The sequence below is a fragment of the Pelophylax lessonae genome (genome assembly GCF_965119305.1).
Source record: "Pelophylax lessonae genome assembly, chromosome: 1".
Lineage (NCBI taxonomy): Eukaryota > Metazoa > Chordata > Amphibia > Anura > Ranidae > Pelophylax > Pelophylax lessonae.
The window spans coordinates 787,871,349-787,893,732 of record NC_138768.1 but is presented as its reverse complement, the minus strand read 5'-3'; the positions used below and the strand labels follow the sequence as shown (position 1 = coordinate 787,893,732).

General features: G+C 41.9%; 1 protein-coding gene across 2 annotated transcripts in view; it reads right to left on the bottom strand.

Moving 5' to 3' along the window:
* The window catches only part of RAB28 (RAB28, member RAS oncogene family), a 198,967-nt gene that overhangs the window by 114,550 nt on the left and 62,033 nt on the right, over positions 1 to 22,384 (bottom strand). For both annotated transcript variants that reach the window (XM_082257172.1, XM_082257171.1), the window contains exon 3: positions 11,142 to 11,230. In XM_082257172.1, the coding sequence (XP_082113298.1) occupies positions 11,142 to 11,230 (89 nt within the window). The remainder of the gene's footprint in view (positions 1 to 11,141; positions 11,231 to 22,384) is intronic.

The following is a 22,384-nucleotide window of genomic DNA, read 5'->3' as shown; positions in this document are numbered from 1 at the left end:
GGACCCAACTGCATGTTAGATTGTAGGAAAGTGTGTTCCAAAAAATATTGTGATCACTGTACTAACGTGATTAATTAAATCAGAAAAAATAATCGCTGCTGTGTTAAAGTAAACAAAATAAAATAAAAGCTGGATATAATATGACCTTTCTTGAGCAGCTTAAACATTAATGTATTTACTCCATCTTGTATAAATTTAACCTTCCACATGTGAATCGCATTAGGTTTCCATTCTATATATCTTGGCATATATAGAATATGCATATTTAAAGAAAAATACTCAAAATCATTTGAAAAAGTAATTAATTCCTAAAACAGGACCTTTGAATAGTCCTATTCACAATGCAAACATGGGCAGGAAGTCTGTTAAATAATTATGTTTCTTCAAGTGCTTGACCAATAGGCTGGCTGTTCCGAGTGTTCTGATTTTATCCAAAAAGTGAAAGACCTCAATCATTTACATAATATATTACAGATGTATGAATATTACAATCGGGTCTATTCAATGGTTAGGAAACAAGAAAAGAATGAAAACATTTACTGTACACAAATATGGAATTTAGTACCAATACAAATACCAGTACCAATAATGATCGCAAATTAACAAATGTTAATCTGACCGAATATTATATAAAAAGAAAACTTAGTGTTGCACGTATCTATTTTTACTATCTTAGTGAAACTTATTAAATGAGGTCTTCTTTTTTTTTTTTTTTTAGAATATGTGTTACATTTGGAGAAATTCAGTCAGCCCATTAGGTTTTCAAAATACATTGGCTTAGACTAGGGTTTGACAAAATTTCTTTGAATCTAGGAGCCAGCTAAAAAAGTTGAGAGCCGGTTTTTCAAATTAGCTGCCCGGCGCCCAGAAAAAAAGAAAGCAAGTAGGAGAAATAAAACAGAAAGAAATGGAAAGAGGAGAAAAAAGAAAAAAAGAAAGAGAGGAAAGAGGAGAGGGAGGTAGAGAAGGAGAGATGGGTGGAAGGGGGTAGGAGAAGGGGAGAGAGCGAGAGGGGGGGGTGAGAGAGAGAGAGAGAGAGAGAGAGAGAGAAAAAGAAAGGGGGGGTGAGAGAGAGAGAAGAAAAGAGGGGGAGGGGGAGAGAAGGCAGGAGATAGAGGGAGGGATAGAGGGAGGGAGGGAGGGATAGAGGGAGGGAGGGAGAGAGGGAGGGAGGGAGAGAGTGAAAGTATCAGGCAGATGTATAAATGTACAGTGAGGTCCCCTCAGCTCTATGATGTGTACAGAGGAATCCTCCAGAAGTGTGGCACTTGCCCACCTCCACCCTTCTTCACATACACCCAGAAAATGGCCTGCTCTGCTCCACCACAGACGTGTCTATGGGGGAGGGGGGGGTCTCCCACACCTGGCCAATTAAAGGTAAACTGTGCCCCCAATTATTTTTGGTGGTGGCTTTCACTCAGGCTCAGTCTGCACTCCCACCTCCCCCAGGGGCTAAGGAAGCAGTGACATGCAGGCAGGCTGGAGCAGTGGGATGGGGAGCGGCTGACACATAAATGCTATGCAGAGCCTGGGCCCGATACACCATTCCCCCACCTCACACACCGCTCAGCCGCAGACCTGGCACTCTTACCCGATGTCAGATAGATGTGTGCCGGGTGACTGCAACGAGGAGGGCTGACAGTGGCAGAAGTCGAGCAGTGTGTCCTATGGATGTGCTGAAAGTGGAAAAGAGGCAGCTGGTTCTAATTGGTCAGCGCCGTCCATGCGACGGTGCTGACCAATTGGAATGCCTCTTGTCCATACACTGAGAAGTATGGATAGGAGCCACGGGGATTTCAAATCTCTAAATCAGCAAAGCGGCATTTCAATGCCTGACAGCAGACGGCTGAAGTCCTAGGCGCCCGGACTAATGCCTCGTACACAACGATTATCGGCCGACCGATCGTCCGACTTTTGTCCAGAGTGGTGTTTTGTTGGTTGGAATGTGCCTAGACTGCACACGAATTTTCTCGGCCAACAAAAATCTACTTCAGAAGTGATGTCATGTGCTGGTTTACTTTCCGTGTGTTTTTTCTTCTCTGAGCATGCCCAGTCTTGCTCATCAGATTTTTGTCTGCCGAAATCAGTACTGACTGACGGAAAATCGGCCGTTGTGTTGTTGGCCAACAAAAATTTTATAGTCTGCACACCAGATTTTTTTTCGGACGAAAAGTCGGTTGTCGAAAGCATAATACTAACTAACGTTGGCCGAAAATTCCCGGCCAATAATCGATGCGTGTGTACGAGGCTTAAGTTTCTAGTCGCCAATGCGACCTGGCGCCTAGAATTTGTCAAGCCCTGGCTTAGTCTATATCTGCAGTATATAGTCAATCTGCAGTATATTCATATTTCAGAGTGGAGGAACAGTGATTTTTTTATGTACACAATTTGAATTATTATTGCAGAGTTTAGTTTTTTGATGTGATTTTTACATGCTTACACATTTTATGCTATTGTGTGGTTTAGCTACTACAAACATTTTGCCTCCCACTATACAACTGTTAAGACAAGTGCATTGTTAGAAGCAGCAGTAGAGCACATCCGCTGTGTAGCACTGCAAAGCAGGAACAGCCTGTTTTAAAGTATAACTAAGGGCAAAATTATTTTTGGATAGAGTGGAGATGGATTAGAACCCCTGTCACTTTTTATTGCTGTCTGTGCCCCCGTTAAGGAGATTCACCCGCTCTATTTGTCCTATTTACCATTATCTTTGAAAGTGATAGTAAAAGAAAATCCCCAATTGTGGATTGTCCCTAGAAAAGTAATAGAGGGGAAATCTCCTAATGGGGACAATAGTTCTGGTGACCTGGGGGTCTCCAAGGAACTCTCTTAATTTTCAGGGATTTCCTCTCACTTCCTGTTTGGCTATGGGACAGGAAGTAAAGGGAAATCTCTGCAATGGAACACTCTATCCAAAGTGAGAAATAAAGGCTTTGCCTAAAGTTCTACTTTAGCTTTATAGAGCAGCTGTAGCTGCCCTAATGTACTTAAAGTTATGCTAAGGCTTCATACACACTGGATGTTTTGCTAACTCTCCTAGACTTCGTTCCACCTGGCAGCAAAGTTTTGGTAGAAAAAAAGCCTGACGTTTGTAAACTAATGTAATGTGTTTAGGTACGTCAATTCTGTCTGTCCAAGATAATAATTTATTCTGGCCATTGAAATTAATTAACATTAAAGAGCTAAACGATCCGAGCATTTAGACATGTCAAGCTCTGGATGCATTGGCTGTGTTTTTTTCTTCTGCCTGTAAACTTCTTTAACCCCTTGCCGATCAAGTTTTACTGCGGCAGGCTGGCTCGGCTGCGCGAACTGACGTAGTGCTACGTCGGTCGCACGTGTAGTGCTGGGGGGTGCCCACCCCACTAGGCTGCAGGGATGTCGATACACAGGACTGGTGGCCGCAATAGCCGCCGACCACCCATGATCGCTCCTCGCTGAGAGAGAAGAACGGTCAGTTGTTATAAACACAGCCAACCGTTCTTCTCTCTGAAATGATCACAGAGCACCTGTGAGCCTTCTATATAGGATCACAAGTCTCTATGGTCAGTTCACAAGCCCCTTCCCCACAGTTAGTAAACACTCCCCTAGGCTCACATTTAACCCTTTGATCACCCACTAACCACTTCCCTGCCAGTGTCATTATTACAGTAACAGTGCATATTTTTAGCACTGATTACTGTAGTAAAGTCACTGGTGCCCCCCCAAAAGTGTCAAAAATGTCAGTTAGGGGTCTGAGCTGTTCGCCACAATTTAGCAGTCCCGCTAAAAATTGCAAATCGCCGCCATTTCTAGTAAAAAAAAATAAAATAAAAATGACAAATCTTTCTCATAGTTAGGAGACGCGATAATTTTTGCGCAAACCAATCAAAATACGCTTATTGCGATTTTTTTTTTAACAAAAATATGTAGCAGAATACAAATTGGCCTAAAAGGATGAAAAAATTTGATTTTAATTCTTTTTTTTTTTTTTTGGGGGGGGGGGGGGGATGTTATATAGCAGAATGTGAAAAATATTGTTTTTTTACAGAATTGTCGCACTTTTTTGTTTATAGTGCAAAAAATTTAAATCGCACAGGTGATCAAATACCACCAAGAGAAAGCTCTATTTGTGGGATAAAAAAAGAACATCAATTTTATTTCGGTACAGTGTCACACGACCACGCAATTTTTTTTTAAAGTAACTCAGTGCCGAATCGCAAATAATGGCCTGGTCATTACCCACTTACCGACCGACCGCCGTCGATTTACGTCAATCCTTTGACGTTAAATACCTTTTGAAAATGGAGGGCGATTGGCTTTCAGATAATGGTGGTCCCAGTGGCGGATTCGCCATGGGATCACCCTTACGGTGCGGCGGAAGAGGTGCCCCCCTCCTGCCGCGCCCCCGCCATTTTCCCAACTTATCGGACCCGCCGGCAGCGGGGAAAATGATCCGTTCCCGGATCCTCAGAGACAGGAAGTCGAGTGAGGACAAGATGGCCCTCACTTGACTCTATGGTCTTGTAGGACCAGAGCGACATCAAACGTTGTTGCCAAGCAACCAGTTTAAAGGCCAATTTTTTTTCAAAGTTTTTTTTTTTTTCTTTTTTAGTGTAGTTGTGAGGTCTGAGGTCTTTTTGACCCCTGATCTCACAATAAAGAGGACCTGTCATGCCCATTTCTAATACAAGGGATGTTTACAATTCTTGTAATAGGAATAAAAATGATCCATTTTTTTTTATTTTAAAAAAACTGTAAAAATAAAAAATAATAAATAAAATAAACAGGAAAAAAAATGAAAGCGCCCTGTCCCTGTTAGCTGGCGCGCAGAAGCGAACGCACACGGAAGTCCCACCCACATATGTAAACGGTGTTCAAACCACACATGTGAGGTATCGCCACGAACGTTAGAGCGAGAGCAATAATGTGAACCCTAGACCTCCTCTGTAACTCTAAGCTGGTAACCTTTAGAAATTTGTAAAGTGTCGCCTATGGGGATTTTTAAGTACCAAAGTTTGTCGCCATTCCGCAAGCGTGCGCAATTATGAAGCATGACATGTTGGGTATCTATTTACTCGGTGTAACATTATCTTTCACATTATGGAAAAAATGAAGCTAACTTTACTGTTTTCTTATTTTTATATAAAAAAAAGTGAATTTTTTCCCAAAAAATTGCGTCTAGAAGACCGCTGCGCAAAAACGGTGTGATAACAAATATTGCAACGATTTCCATTTTATTCTCTAGAGTCTCTGCTAAAAAAAAAAAAAAAAAAAAAAAAAAAAAAAAGATATAATGTTGGGGGTTCTAATTACTTTTCTAGCAAAAAAAAATGATTTTAGCTTGTAAACACCAAGTGTCAAAAATAGGCCCGGTCTTAAAGTAGTTAAGGGGGTAAATCTTTCCGGTCCACAACTGGTTAAAAGACTGTGTGCATGGACACATAGACTAACATGTGAGGGCATTTAGAAGCAGGAAAAAGAAAAAACACCAAACACCCCTAGTGTGCATAAGGCATAAGAGCCCATTCACACTAGCGCGACTTGTCAGGCGACTTGTCAGCCTGACAAGTCGCGGTATGTCGCGGTCCATTGAGTAGTACAGGACCCATTCTAATAGGAGCGACACAAGTCGCTCCGACTTAGAAAAAGGGTCCTGTACTACTTTGGGGCGACCTTGGAGCGACTTGCATAGACTTCCATTATGTGAAGTCCCTGCAAGATGCGCCGCGACTTCACAGGTCGCCCCCCGAAGTCGGATCGCCTCAGTGTGAACCGGCTCTAAGAGCCCGTTCACACTGGGGCGACCTGTCAGGCGACCATAGAGAAGCTGTGGACCCGTTCTAATAGGAGCGACACAAGTCGCTCCGACTTAGAAAAAGGGTCCGGAGCTTCTTTGGGGCGACCCGGAGCGACCTGCATAGACTTCAATGATATGAAGTCCGTGCCGGCCGCTCCGAGGTCGCGGTGCGAGGAGCGCACCGCGACTTCACAGGTCGCCCCTGGAAGTAGCGTCGCCCCAGTGTGAACGGGGTCTTAAGGTTATTTATTTATTTATTTTATTAAAATAAAAAATCTTATACTTAAATACTCTGGGCAATATTACTGCACACAATGGTCCCTTTCCTTCCCATCTCTTTCTTTAATGGGGACCCTGTGATTAACTTTGCTCCCACTTGCCCGCACTGGTACTTGATGTTTGGCTGCTCAGACACCCAGTTCAGTCACATGGGTGGAAGGAATTTTCGGCCACACATCCAGTCACTGTCCAAAGCTTGCCGCCTCAACCTCCGCAACATCTCCAAGATACGTCCCTTCCTAACCAATGATACCACAAAGCTTCTAATCCACTCCTCTCATTGGCTTACCTTTAAAAAGACTATCCCCCCTTCAGTCCATCATGAATGCTGCCGCCAGGCTCATCCACCTTGCAAACCGCTCTGTGTCTGCCGCCCCTCTTTGCCAATCCCTCCATTGGCTGCCACTCAACCAACAAATTCAATTCAAGTTACTAACCATAACTTACAAAGCCATCCATAACTTGGCGCCCAGCTACATCACTAATCTGGTCTCAAAATACCGACCAACTCATTCTCTTCATTCCTCCCAGGGCCTCCTGCTCTCTAGCTCCCTTGTAACAACTTCCCATGCTCGCCTCCAGGACTTCTCCCGAGCTTTTCCCATCCTCTGGAATGCTCTACCCTTATCTGTCTGACTATCTCCAAATTTGTCTACTTTCAGATGATCCCTGAAAACACATCTCTTCAGAGAAACCTATCTGGCATCTACCTAACAACTGTTCTTTTATTTTCTCCATCAGCCCATCCCCCACAGTCATTACCTCTTGTATCCCTTGACCCTTCCTCTTAGATTGTAAGCTCTAACGAGCAGGGCCCTCTGATTCCTACTGTATTAAAGTGTATTGTATTTGTACTGTCTACCCTCAAGTTGTAAACTGTCGGTGCTATATAAATCCTATATAATAATAATAAGGAATTCTTCATCTTTGTGTAAGCTCCAAGTTGCGACTTGCACTTACCCAAGGACTTCTTCTTTCACCTCCCAGCAGATGGAGCGGCAAGGTAGTGAAAGAAAGGTATGTGCTGCATTAACGTGAACCTGTTGCATGAACAAAGTACAGGTTCACTTTAAAAACAAAAAATGGCTGCATTTTTACTTCTTCCTATTCCATACTATTTATCACACATTCTGTAAATTTTCTAGATTTTGCCACTATACATAATCCCATGTCTTTTTCTATTCCTTGAAGATCATTAATTCAATGAAAAACTGTGTGAATCAGCCAAACAGGACAAACATTTATTTTACAGCTCCCAATTTAAAATGATCACCTCTGCATATAAATCGTATCTGCGGAGCATTTTTACTGCTTTTATTCCAGTCTTACTACAGCATCCTAGCGGTTTATTATTACATCGGAGGGTGTAGGATCACTGTTAATTTCCTCTTTTACTTATTTCAGTTACGTTTCTCCCACTTTCTCTCTCCAGGGGACGTGTGCTCTGAAAATTGTACCTGCGGTGTTGATTTCCCCAAAAATCCTCCACTAATTACTGCGATTTGCACATCTGACCCAAGCCACAATGCCTGGAAATGAGAAGCCGTCTCTCAGTAACAGCTGGGGATCTACAAACCTGGCTGTTCGCAGTGCTGAACTGGAAAGCCGGGTCAAGACAGCTTTACTGCATCTCCACATAAATCCAAATTATATTAATATTAAATCTTATTGGTCCTTAAATCCCCACGCCTCAACTAGCAAGATTGGATTCGCAATAAACGAAGAAGCGCTCAAGTATGTAGCATCTTGATTGCTGGTGTGTCTTTTCACCTTCACCGCATTCACCAAGCTGGCTTGTTACACTAATTGGACTACAAAAGACAGAGTAATGTGCAAATAAAGAGGAACTCCACTCTACACTTTGCTGTAGTTTTCACAGGTAGAGCCATTTAGGCAAAGCACAGATTCACGTTACAGTAGACCTAACCCCTAAACTGAAGACATTTATCATGTTAAAGAAGTAATACAAATTATTCACATAAAATAATCATTTTTAGCTTTTTTCGCCATCTCAGTAATGATGACCTCTCCTAGCCTTATTCAGCCACTCAGTTCAGCATCTGTTACACAATATTGCTTTGGACATGCTTCCTGATAATGACCTCCATGGACCATTCCGGAAAAATGTGTGTAGGATGAGCTGTTTTATTACATTTTTAACACCTTTCCATGCCACTGTCATCAGTCTAATAGACTGGAAATGTCTCCCATAAAGAGAACCCATTGCAAAAAAATTACTATCACATAGGGGGGCTTGTCAGTTCTCTTTGTAAAAGTTAAAGAGGAGTTCCAGCCTGTAAAAAAGTCAGCAGCTACAAATACTAAAGCTGTTGACTTTTAATATAAGGACACTTACCTGTCCAGGGATCCCGCGATGTTGGCACCCCTTGTCGATTTGTCAACTGGCTCCGGGTGCAGGCGCCCGCATCTTCACTAAGGGAAACAGGAGGTAAAGTCTCGAGGCTTCAAAGCCTGTCTCCTACTGTGCATGCACGAGTTGCGCTGCTCTTTCTGAATGGTCTTGCTGTCTTCTGGGACCGGTGTGTCTCCAAGAAGGCAGCGGGGGGGGGGAGAGGAGGTGCTGGAAATTTCGTAGATCACCGCGATCGCCATGCGGCAATCTTAACCGGAAGTGGGAGTGGGTACCTGGTTTTGAATGGTATCCGCTCCCCCTCAAATAGTGCTGAATGTGGCAGTGGAGAGGGGGAGTGTGCAAACAGGTGGAGCTTCCCCTTTTTGGTGGAGCTCTGCTTTAACCACTTCAATACAGGGCACTTTCACCCCCCTTCCTGCCCAGACCAATTTTCAGCTTGCGACACTGTAACCAAGCAAAATTTTTATAATTTTTTCCCACAAATAGAGCATTCTTTTGGTGTTTTTTTAACACCACTGGAATTTTTATTTTTTGCTGAACAGGTAAAAAAAAAAAAGATCAAAAATGTTAAAAAAAAAAAAAAGTATGTATAATAATTTCCACATAGAGGGGGTGTGTATGTTTGCCATCATCCCTGAACTATTGGACAAGCTGAAAAGCCTCTCTTGTATGGGACTATATTGGCAAATTTAGTTGATTAAACATTATTGGACCAGTTTAAAACTGATTTCAAAAAGTTGTATATATTAAATTATTTAAAAACACCAAATTTCATTCACAAACATATAACAATTTCCAGTTTACAAAAAATACAATAGTAAAATGTTGAATAATATCAAACCATTCCTGCTAGATCACAATTACCTCTTTCCTGCGGACATGTTGGAGAGAGGTGCAGTGAAGAGATATATATATTTTTTTTTTTTATATTTTATGTTGCATAAATATTCAATATAAACTGATGTATTTGATATTTGATGAATAGTTGTTTATTGCCTGTTGTAATTTTCAGAGTGGTAATTGTGATCCCTGATGAAGGAAGATATGGTATACTTTCGAAACACGTTGGAAGTTTACCACTGGTCGCACTTGTGCATTTATCGCCAACAACCATATTTGTCCTCTAGCAGGAATGGTTTGATATTATGTAACATTTTACTATTGTATTTTTTGTAAACTGGAAATTTTTGTATGCTTGTAAATAAAATTTGGAAATTTTAAAGAATTTAATATATACACCTTTTTGTAATCAGTTTTAAACTGGTCCAATAATGTTTAATCAACTAAAATTTGCCAAAATAGTCCCTTTCAGCTTGTCCAAAAACAAAAGTTTTTCTTTGCTTTGGTTATAAAATTTGGTAAAGACGTTTGTTTTCTTCTTCACTGACGGGAACTGATTAGGCTGCACCGACGGGCACTGATGATGAGGTACTGATAGGTAACACTAATGGGCACTGATGGATGGCACTGATGGGCAGCTCTAACGAGGAGCCACTGATTGGCATCCTTGATGGGACTTCACTGATAATCATTGCGCTGATTATCAGCACAGACCCCCCCCCGTCAGGAGAGCCTCCGATCGGCTCTCCTCTACTCATGCCTTGTCAGCGTGAATAGAGGAAAAGCCGATAAACGGCACTTGATTGGGCACAGCTGAAAACATGGTTAAGAGCCTACATCATAGGCTCTTTACCAAGATCAGAGATGCAGTGTGTCAAAGTAACACACCGCACTGCCGATCGCAGCGCTGTGCATCCTCGTGGACGCGAGTGAGCAGCTTATCCTGCTGAAGGTTATTATGCCCAGTCAGGAGAACACAAACCCCCTGCAGCGGTGATTCTGCATATGGCGGGCGGGAAGTGGTTAAAGCAGTATTAAACATTGATTATATTGTAGCTTACCAATTCTTAGATGTTATGGCTGTATTGGTTTCCTTTTTTAGGCATTTTTTTCTTATATTTTTATATGGCAATCTAGCCAGTAAGTCTGTTGCTTTTCACAAGCTCAAGCTCTACAGCAGAATATATGAGTTTACATGGAAAAGACAATCCATTTAACAGTGACAGGGGCGAGTAAAATGATCAGCCTTTATTTATTCTAGCAAAACTGATTGTAAAGGTGTAAGCTGGAGTTTGGCTTCTATTTGTTACTGTAATTAAATTTGATAATACATTTAACACTCCCGTCCCCCCCAGACTGACAATTCTGCTGTGTCTCCTGTTCATTCCTCCAAAGTTGTCTCTCACTAATATAGGAGGTGTGTCACTTATCGGATCACTAGGTGAAAACCAAGTGGAAAAAAAAGAAAATTGATGCAGCCACAACATCTAACGATTGTATTCGTATTGGGTTTTTATAACCATTTTTGGTTTTGCGCTGTCAATTTTGAATGATAATTACTCATGCAACACTGTACACTGTAATAAAAAGTTTCGATTTTTTTCACAATAGAGCTTTCATTTGGTAGTATTTTATAACCACTGTTTTTTTTTTTTTGCGTTACAAATGAAAAAATAAATTTTATAAACACTAGACCACAATGATAAGATCCCCGACACTGAAGCCAATTTTCTTGACATGCATTTCTAAAAAAACACAGTAAAGACATTTCATTTGTACAATAATATGCATATATGCATACATATATATATACACACACACATATATATATTTATTGTGAACGCACTGACTTATTTCGGTTTAACATACCTGTGTTCCATAAATATATTTATCCAGCATTTTGCCACCTATTGTCTGTCCTCCGATGTCCCAGACTTGAAGAGTAACATTTAAATTTCCTGAAGGAAAAAAAAAAAAAAAAAAAAAAAAAAAAAGGAAAACATTAATATAACTCTTACCATCACAATTCCTATTTTCTTTTCTACAGATGAAGGCAAAAGAAAAAAGGTAATGTTCACAGAGTTAGAAGAAAAATCTAAAAGAACATTACCGGTAGTTCTACTTTCAAGTAATGATGGTTTCCTGTTCGTTTTTGCTTCTTCGGTAAAAGAAAGTCTCCAAATTTTGAGCAACTTTTACAAATATTCTGTTCGGTCTCTTCTTTAAAGCATGTTAACAGTAGAGAGACTTCCAACTTGTAGGCCTTAAAGTGATTGTAAACAATCACCTTGTGAAACAACCTATTCTGTTTAAAATAGCAATGAAATGCAAAGCATTTTTGTATAGATATATATAAAAAAAAAAAAAAATAATAAGAAACATTATAAATGCCTCCCCCCCCCTTTTTTTTTTTAAGTGATCACTGCGTCAAGGCGGCCCTCCTTTGCGAAACGACGTAGGTGTTAACCCCTTCCCTGCCAGTAGTAATATCACTGGTACCCCCAAAAGTGTCAAAAATGTCAGTTAGGGGTGCGATCTGTCCACTGCAATGTCACAGTCCCGCTAAATATCGCAGATCGCCGCCATTACTAGTAAAAAAATAAAAAAAAAACACAATAAAAATGACCTAACGTTTGCACAAACCAATCAAAATAAGCTTATTGCGATTTTTTTTACCAAAAATATGTAGCAGAAAACAAATTGGCCTAAAATCTTAAAAAATTTGGATTTTTAAATTTTTTGGGGGGGAATGTTATATAGCAGAATGTGAAAAATATTGGGTTTTTATTTTCAGAATTGGCGCTCTTTGTTTATAGCGCAAAAAATAAAAAGAAATTGCAGAGGTGATCAGATACCACCAAAAGAAAGCTCTATTTGTGGGGAAAAAGGACATCAATTTTATTAGGGTGCAGTTTTGCACGACCGCGCAATTGTCCGTTAAAGTAATGCAGTGCTGAATCGCAAAATATGGCCTGGTCATTAAAGTGGAGTTCCACCCTATTTTTATACTTACCTCCATCTTCTCGCTCCGGGTCACCTGAAAAAGAAATGGATAATCGCATATTTTTTTTTTTTTTTACTTACCTCGTAGCGAAGAAAATATACTTACCTTACTTCCTTCTTCCTCCTTCCTCGGCCGCGGCCCGTCGTCACTTCCTGGCTCTGCAATGATTCCTGGGAGCTGGACGTCATAGCTCCCAGGAATCATTGCGCCTGCACCGGCCCCGACGTCAGTTCCGGGTCGCGCGCGTCATCCCCTTCTAAACAGCTTCTGGGCATGCCCAGAAGCTGTGGAGGGGTGACGCGCGCGACCCGGAAGTGACGTCGGGGCCGGCGCAGAGCATCGTGGGACCACAGAAGGCGGAAGAAGACGCCGAAGAGGACGCGCTGGCTTCAAGCTGCCCACATCTGAGATGGCAGCGCTGGACAAGACGTTTGCAAGGTAAGTATTTCGTCTTGCAGGTAAGTGCAACCCGGGACAGATCAGAGGCTAGCCATTGTGGAATGCACTAGCCCTGACTGTCCCGGGGGTATTAAAAAAAAAAAAAATCCAGGGTGGAACTCCGCTTTAAGGGGGAAAATCCTTCTGGTCTTAGAGTGGTTAAGGGGGAAAATCTTCCAGTCCAGAAGAAGTGGTTAATAGGCCACATTCACCAAAACCTTAAAACTGGTGTAAAATATAGAGCCTCCCAAGGAGTAGGACCGGTCTTAATGCTGGTATTTATTCTCATTTTAGATGATACATGGCAAAGCTCACAGATTTTCACAGACTGGCATTATAAAAGAATATGCTCAAATATCTTTTTGATTTGGGGCGACACTCCAGGCCAATTTAAGAATCGAGCTGTGAAATGCTTACATTTAATACTATTTACTTTTTAACCCAGGTACAGCAGTGGTGCACCAGGCCACCCTACTATCAGAGTAAGTTTGGTTACTGGTTATAGCACAATATGTTATATAAAATTGGCTTCTAGCCACCAACACTTTGCATTCCTCCACAAACCGTTCCTCAGCTTCTCTTGTGCTGCTCTTTCCTTCAATCTTCCCGTCAACCCCCCAGCAACTTACATCATTAAAACACCCATTGGCAGCCACTAATATCAGGGACACTACAAGTTTTTATCAATATTACCGATCTACTTCTAAAATTATTCCCAACGGCTGAGTTATGTTACAATGCCAAAGTACATTTGCCATACATGTAGATTTGTGGCATTCAGAAGCAACTACAGTGGCATTCTGGTGTCAATAGTACAATCATTGGGGTCATTGTGGGCACCATATTGTTTTAATTACCAGCCCTAGCAGCTCGCAGAGAAGCCTTAAAAAAATAAAAAGTACAAAGTACATAGGCAGACAGCAGGCCAGCTTAGCAATTAGGACTCAGGAGGTACTCTCTGACCAACACCATTTTCTCTTGGTACCAAATTCAACAGGAATTTGCTCTTAAGGGCTCTTTCACATGGGCGGTCTAATCAGATCCGCCTGTCAGTTTTTTAGGCGGATCTGATCGGATGCCCCATTCAGCCCTATGGGGCAGCGGATGTCAGCGGAGACACCTCCGCTGACACCCGCTGCCATCCGCATCCGATCCTGTCCGTGAAATCCGTACAGATGGAAACCCTATTTTCCATCCGTCCTGGGGATCGGATAGAATCGGATGAGAGCGGACAGGCGGTCCGCTCTCATCCGATTTCCCATAAAGAGCAGCGGGGGCTGTGACACCTCCCTCTCCGCACTGCAAGCGGAGACGGAGCTGTCATCCGCCAGCTCAGCGGGGATCGCGGATCGATCCCCGCTGAGCAGCACGGATCCGCCTACGGAGGCGGACCGTGTGAAAGAGCCCTAAGGCCCCTTTCACACATGCTGTCCGTTTTTCATCCATCCGTTGACGGATGAAAAACGGACATCAATGTATCTCTATGTAAAAAACGGATGACAACGGATGATCATCAGTTAACATCCGTTTTCATCCGCTTCCGTCAATGTCCGTTTTTTTAAACGGATGAATGCCTTATTTTTCATCCGTCAAAAAAACGGATCGGACGAAAAACGGATGACAACAGATGAAAAACGGATGACAACGGATGAAAAACGGATGACTACGGATGAAAAACGGATGACAAAGGATGAAAAATGGATGAAAAACTGATACATTTTGATGTGACTGAACTGAAGAACTGAACGGACCGTATGTGTGAAAGGGGCCTTAGAAAGATGGATGAAAAATCACTTTGACACCCAGAACTATAGACTGAGTATCAAAAGCTGTGACCTCAGGATTTTTCCAGGGACCAACCATACAGTCAAGTCCCAGACTCACTCCAGCCAATTCTTCTTTAATGCAGACTCCGACTATGGTGGTTGCTGGCTGCTGGTTCCATGGGGATGTTAGAATTTTTTGGGGTGTTTGCCATACCCAAGCACCCCCCTGCCATCGCCACTGCCTAAAGGACATGTTATCAGCCTGATAAGTTATCCACAGAGCAAGCAGGTAGATGACCGCTGAGAGGGCCATTGGGGATCATAAGAAAATGTAGGTTTCCTCTGGTCACAGAAAATTGTACAAAAAATATCTAATTCTGGGACTGGGCACCTAAAATAAAATAATGACCTCAGCACAACGGCAAATTTCCCTGTATAGCAAGCAGTGATTTAACTGGTTTAACTGGTTTCCTGGGGTTGCTCTTTAATCTATCAACCAGAACAGTGTGCTTTAGAAGGTATGAGTGTCTCTTTTGAAGAGGGGGAACGTTCTAATGGATGCCCAACAAATTCCTTAACACAGGATTACTTACTTATTTGTAAAAGATTGTGTACGGGAACGAAAAACAGATATTTAACATCCGTTTAAAGATTGACCTAAACCATTACAGTTTTCCCTTCAATTAACCAATAAATCGAACCCTCTTAAAATAAAATCAAGAGCGGTTTTTAAATCAGATAATTCTTTATTAATAAAATATATATATTTTTAGTACAATTAAGCCCCTAACACAGGGAGTATAAAACCGAACAAAACAAAAAAAAAAAACAGATACATAGCCAACCATTAGCATTTACTCAAAATGCATACTTTGACTTTCTATAACACTTTTACTTTATAATAAAATCCATTTGCAGAAAATGATATCATGCATCGAGTATTTATGCTATCGAGGAAAAGAAGGATTCTTCATGAACAAGACTAGATGAGTCTGTAGTGCTAAAAAAAACACAGATGTAGTACTAAGCAATAAAACTCAGATATATTGTGTTTCCTATTTCTGCAACTTTTTTTTTTTTTTAAGTAAAAAAAAAAATAGAAAAAAAAAATGAGGTTATGCTACAGAATATCCTTTGACTGTTCTATTATTATTTCAGGTACTTCTATAGCGCTGTCAATTTACACAGCGCTTTACATATACATTGCACATTCACATCAGTCCCTGCCCTCAAGGAGCTTACAATCTAAGGTACTACAAGCAAGTGCTGGGAGTGTCAATACAAAGTTAATGACACCCCCAGATTAGTTTGCATATCGCAGTGCGAACTGTTAATTCGGACAGGAATCGGATCGCATTGGTGTGAATCTGATTCTGGTGTGGACCCAAAAAAGGGTCCTGCATGACTTTGGTCTGAATGCGATACAAATTCAGCCATACAATCTGTATGGCTGAATTCGAATTGCATATACATCGAATTTGATTTGCATAGCAGTGGGGTACTAGTCACATGCAATGTCTGACATCGCTAGAGTGTGAAACGGCATGTAAGGATTTTTAGACTTATTGTTCTTCTCTACTGTTCATTATTTGGTGAGAAATTTTCACGCAGATGGGAAAATCCTGCATCAGGAGACAAATTTGTCTTTTCATTTTAGTATAGGTTCATCCTAAACGTATAGCTCTGATGTGGATAGATAGGTTCAGCCTAAACGTATAGCTCTGATGTGGATAGATTCCAGGGGATACAATCATTCCACAACTTATTAAACTTTGGCAAGAATATCTCCCCATTGCTAAGATTTTGCCCCCACAGTACAAACATTTCTCACTTGGATTTTTTGCCAATGTTCTTTTTCCCTCTTCTACTGAATTCCCCATAGCAATATAAAAAGGTGTCCAGAAATTCAGAAATCTCATAAAAATCAAAGTGATATAATAAATGGTTTAAGGGTCAGTCCACCACAAAGGAAACTGGTTTTAAATCAGCATTAGTTCAGCAGCCACTGAACAGTTCATAGTACATACCAATCAGCCATAACTTTATGACCACTGACAGGTAAAGTGATTATTTGATTATTATTTTTATTATTTTATTTTTATTATTATTATATATTATTTTTATTATTATATTATTATATATTATGTTTATTATTATATATTATTTTATTTTTATTATTTGATTATTTTGTTACAATGGCATCTAAAAGTTGGAGGGTTTATATTAGGTGCAAATAAACATGTTTTCCCTGAAGCTGATGTGGTAAAAGCATTAGAAATGGGCATCGAAGTTTAAAGTGTATGGGGCTGTTTAGCCGTAGACTGGTTAGGGTGCCCATTCTGACATGCATCCATAGCCAAAAGCACCTACAAGGGCCATATCAGTATTAGAACTGGACTACGGAAAAATGGAAGAATGTGGATCACATTTTCTTTTACATCATGTGGATGGCAAGGTGCGTGCACATCACTTTTCTGGGAAAAGATGGCACCAGGATGCAGTACGGGAAGAAGGAAAGCCGGCGGAAGCAATGTCATACTTTAACCACTTTAAGACCGGAAGATTTTCCTGCTTAATGACCAGGCCCTATTTTGAGAATCGGCACTGCATAATTTAACCACTTGCCGACCGCCGCAAGTAGATATACTGCGGCGGTCAGCCCCTCACAGGCAAAGTGACGTATATATACGTCACTAGCCTGTGAGGCTCTGGGGAGCGAGTGCGCGCCGCCGCGGTCACGGACCCGATGTCTGCCGGTCACTCTGCGATCGTCGGTGGAGAGGGAGAAAGTCAGGCGGCTAGTGTAAACAAGCCGCCTGTCATTCTCCCCTGTGTAGAAACACTGATCATACGGTTCTACTATGTAGGACCGTTGATCATTGTTCCTACAGCTCAAGCCACAGCCAATCACAGTTAGAATCACGCCCCTAGGGACACACACAGCCCCTCCCTCTCAAATAAAGTTAACCCCTTCACTACCAGTGTATTTTTACAGTAACAGTGCATATGTATAGCACTGATTACTGCAGTAATGTCACTGGTACCCCCATAAATGTCAAAAATAGCAGTCAAGGGTCCGATCTGTCCGCCCCAATGTCGCAGTACCGCAAAAAAAAAAAAACGCAGATCGCCGCTCGGCAGTTAATAGATGGAAAGAATAAAATAAATGACTGAAGTCCGCTTTAAGATCGTGAGGGAGGTTGAATCGAGATTGCGATTTTTTTTTTAACATTAAATCATGCAGCTCTGCCACAGCATCATCCTATTTGAGTTGCTTGGCATGCACAGCAACTCAAAAAAGGGTATTAACTGAGGGGAATGTAACCACAAATGGGTGGTTCCCGCACAAATACCCATCCTACCCTCACAAGTGAACACAGGAAGGCAATCAGAATTGGGTGTACTTATAGAAGTGCTCTGTGCTACAGAAAGTTCTAAGCAGATAAATCTTCATAGAGAGTCAGAATATTAGATTTTCAGGCTGCTCCCAAAATGCCCCCACCCCATCAGCCTCTAGGAGGTCAATACTGTTTTTTTCCTGGAAGTGCACAAATCTCATAAGACCAGCACTGAAAGTTGCTGCCAGTGGATAAAGACAGAAGTCTTAATATGCAGCAGCTTTCCATATTGATATTTTGTGTGCTTCCAGCAGAAACACATCAATGACATCACATGTTGGGAAAAAAGTGTGAGGCGAGCTGCCTAAAAGTCTCATGATCCAAAACTCCAAGAAGTGTCACTTTTCTAGTTGAAAGCTTTGCTTCAAACTTGCAAACTGTTGCAGCAGGCAGCTTATACCCAATACAGATTGCCATTCTGTATTTAGTTGAGGGCTAGATGTAGCGACAGGGCCTCTTTAAGATAAGGTGACCAGATTTTTAAAATTAAATCCGGGGACATTTTTTTTATTGGCAAATGGCACAGGACTGCATAATACACAAAGCGCTGGGCACAGGACTGCATAATACACAGAGCGCTGGGCACAGGACTGCATAATACACAGAGCACTGGGCACAGGACTGCATAATACACAAAGCGCTGGGCACAGGACTGCATAATACACAGAGCGCTGGGCACAGGACTGCATAATACACAGAGCACTGGGCACAGGACTGCATAATACACAAAGCGCTGGGCACAGGACTGCATAATACACAGAGTGCTGGGCACAAGACTGCATAATACACAGAGCGCTGGGCACAAGACTGCATAATACACAGAGCGCTGGGCACAAGACTGCATAATACACAGAGCGCTGGGCACAAGACTGCATAATACACAGAGTGCTGGGTACAGGACTGCATAATACACAGAGCACTGGGCACAGGACTGCATAATACACAAAGCGCTGGGCACAGGACTGCATAATACACACAGCGCTTGACTCAGGACTGCATTATACACAGAGCGCTGGGCACAGGACTGCATTATACACAGAGCGCTGGGCACAGGACTGCATTATACACAGAGCGCTGGGCACAGGACTGCATTATACACAGAGCGCTGGGAATAGGACTGCATTATACACAGAGCGCAGGGCACAGGACTACATAATACACAGAGCACTGGGCACAGGACTGCATAATACACAAAGCGCTGGGTACAGGACTACATAATACACAGAGCGCTGGGCACAGGACTGCATAATACACAGAGTGCTAAGCACAGGACTGAATCCGGGGACAAACTTGTTGCGGGGCCAGTGTCCTCAGTCCGGGGACGGTCCCCGGAGACCGGGGATGTCTGGCCACCCTACTTTAAGAAGCAGGGTAATCAGCTCAGCTTGTGAGTTTTGTTCTAAAAAAACACATAAAATGTCATCAAGAATTAATAGAAAGTGAGTATAAATATTTCAAATATTAATCGTTTTTTTAAAAAAAAGAGCAGCTGAAAAACTGAAGCTGTGATTAAGGATGGGGATCATTTGATTACTGGTATAATGCCACCCTGAAATTCAGTTTGTAAACTCATAAAATTATGCTAGGTTCTTTGGTTAACCTAAAATTTAAGTGCTGCACGGCCAATATGTAAGTGAAAACACGCGCCTGCCCACTTCTAGCACGAAGGGCTTAAAATATCTTCTGCACAGTGGAGACCTTTCTGCTGGCTGGTGCCCACAAACTTCCTGGAGGTATTTTGTCTGTGAACCTAGCAGATCTCTTTCTGTTATTCCCAATTCAGTGGTCCACCGTACTAAGCTATAAAATGTGCACAGTGACTGCATCTAGACTACACAGAGCGCTGGGTTACAAGCATTCCAGAATGGAGCGGTATTTGCCATGTAATGGTCTCCGAAAATATTTATGTGATTTGGGTTAAACACCGCTGTACAATTAACGCCTTCACTGTCGCAGGGTCTTTGGTATTATTCTGCAAAGCGTCACAGGACCCTCCTGTACTCATGGTATACCGAGGGCAGGTAGAGAGGGAAAAGTAAGAAAAAATAAAAAAAGGTATCTTAATCTCAACCGCCTAATTTAGAGATATTAAGGTTTTGAAAAGTGTGTGCATGGAGACAAATATGCAAAAAAAAAAACATCTTGGGTGGTTTTTCCAGTGGTAAAACCCATTGCTAAAATCACTTGAAAAACCTCAAGACTCGTTTTTCGAACTTAAGTGTCATTATAAACAAAAACAAAGTATATACTTTATAAATAGCAAAGTCTATACTTTATAAATAAGTATTTAATATATAATAATAAATAGCTCAATGTTGATATTTTTGAAAAGTTGCAAAAGCAAAACATTTTAGCCCCCTTTCACACTTGTGCGACTTGGAATTGCAACGTCACATGACAATTCGTACCCCATGATTTGCAATGAGTACCCTTACATATCGGTGCAACTTCAAGTCGCAGCGACTTCAAAGTAGTCCCTGCACTACTTTGGTCTGACTTTGATGTGACTTGAGATCCAAAGAGCTCGAGATTACACAGGCATTGCTTCAGGTCACACAAGTGTGAAAGGAGGCCTCAATCATCTGCACCTACTGTTATGCAGTTGCATGAACCCAGTTGACAGTGGATATATTACACATGTCCAAAAAACTGCCATCGAAGTACAAAGTGTGGAAAAAGGAAAGAAAAAGATGGGGCTTTCAAGGCCAATGGGAGGAGGAGGATCATGAATATCACACAATTAGTAGAAAACACATTTTTATTAAACATATGTTAAAAAATGTACATCAAAAGGGCAAAAGCCATGCATAACATATAAAAGAAAAAAGAAAGGCATGTGTAGAAATAAATTCCCATAAGGGACCATACCTTACTTGGTATCAGATGGTGATGTTTTTTGGGGTCTCTGATGGAGCACGGGCTAAGGGTCCCGAGCAAGCCGACGCGTTTCCCACAAGGCTTCCTCAGGGCCAGAGAGACCAAGACAGACCGATATTTCTCACTGCGAATCGGACCATGGCGGGCAGAACAGACTGACGGACCAATCGATCAGGCTGACCACAATAACAGGTTGCCGCGGCAATGCCCATAGGATAATATCAAAATAGTGATACTGTGGTCTTCTAGGTATGAAAATGCATCTACGAATGCTTGCATTTATACTGGAAAATACCTCCAACCTATGCCAACCTGGTCTTGGTAGCTGCTTAGTCTACCACATTACCAGCATACAACTTAGGTTGGGGCCTCTCATTGGGATTATACATATCCTAATATTTTGTAGCAACAGAGCCAAATACTCCAACTATATATAATCCAGTAGCAACATGAGGCAGATATGTTCAAAATAGGTTCCCCCTGGTCAGTTTATAGTAGCCGCCAATCCCTGCACTATAAGGCAAGGTGAGCCTGAAATGTATCCGAGATACGGACTGCCAGCCTTGAAAGCCCCATCTTTTTCTTTCCTTTTTCCAATTATTCATATGTGGGGTATGGGCCAAGATCACGGTGTGTCTCTTATGCCCTATACTTCTGTCGCACCACCATTTCTCCCCTTCCATTTAATGCCATTTACTACTGTCAAAATGACAGCAGGGATTTGCTGTATAAATATAGCTGCTGCTGTCAAAGAAGGGACCTTCTGAAACAATGGGGGAATTAAGAGTGGTGCAGGCTTTATTTATAAAGCCTGCGCCAAGCTTCTAAACAAACAAAATGGAGCAGATCCTACACCCAACTAATGAAGGACAAGCCCCTTTGTTAATTAGGAGCAATCTGCTCCTTTCCTGTGCTATGCAAGACACTGCACAGAGCAGGAGAGCTGCAGCTGCTTTCTCCAGATTCCTCCACCCACCCCCATGATAGGTGAGGGTGAGCGGGAAGAAAGGTTAACCCCATGTTTGCCAGGGTTAACAGCAAGGCATATAAGCAGATCAAAGATTTCCCTCCCTATATGCAGGTTGGCTCTGCCCATGTAATGTGTCCACTGCATGAGCAAAAAGAGGCAAATAAGCTGTCAGCCAGGTTATTGGCAGGTAGTTCGCATCCCATATGCCAGGCCCAAGCCCTTTGTTAATTAGGCACAGAAATATAGCTGTGCAATCAGCAAAGGTCATGCTTCCTGCTAATTGGACAGCTCTGTCTTAGCACAGAGTGTGTTGGACCTCAGAGTACTGCACCTCCACAGAGGGCCCTTCTCTGCAGCATGCTGGTAGGCTTTTCTACTTAGGCTGTGGCTGATTTTTAAAAGAAACAATCCCAAATTAAATTTTTTGTTTGATGCCCTCTGTGCTTCCATCCATGAGGTTTCTCCTGAGACATCCACAAAAGCTGAAGGAAGTAAACAAGACTCACCAGGAGAGGAAGTGCTGTAATCCCTCGTGCTGCCCCTAGGTCAGGGCTTGACAAATTTGCCTGAAATCTAGGAGCCAGCTAAAAAAGTTAGGAGCCAGTTTTTTTTTTTGTTTTTTTTTTAAACTAACAACCAAGCTTTATTTAATAAAACGG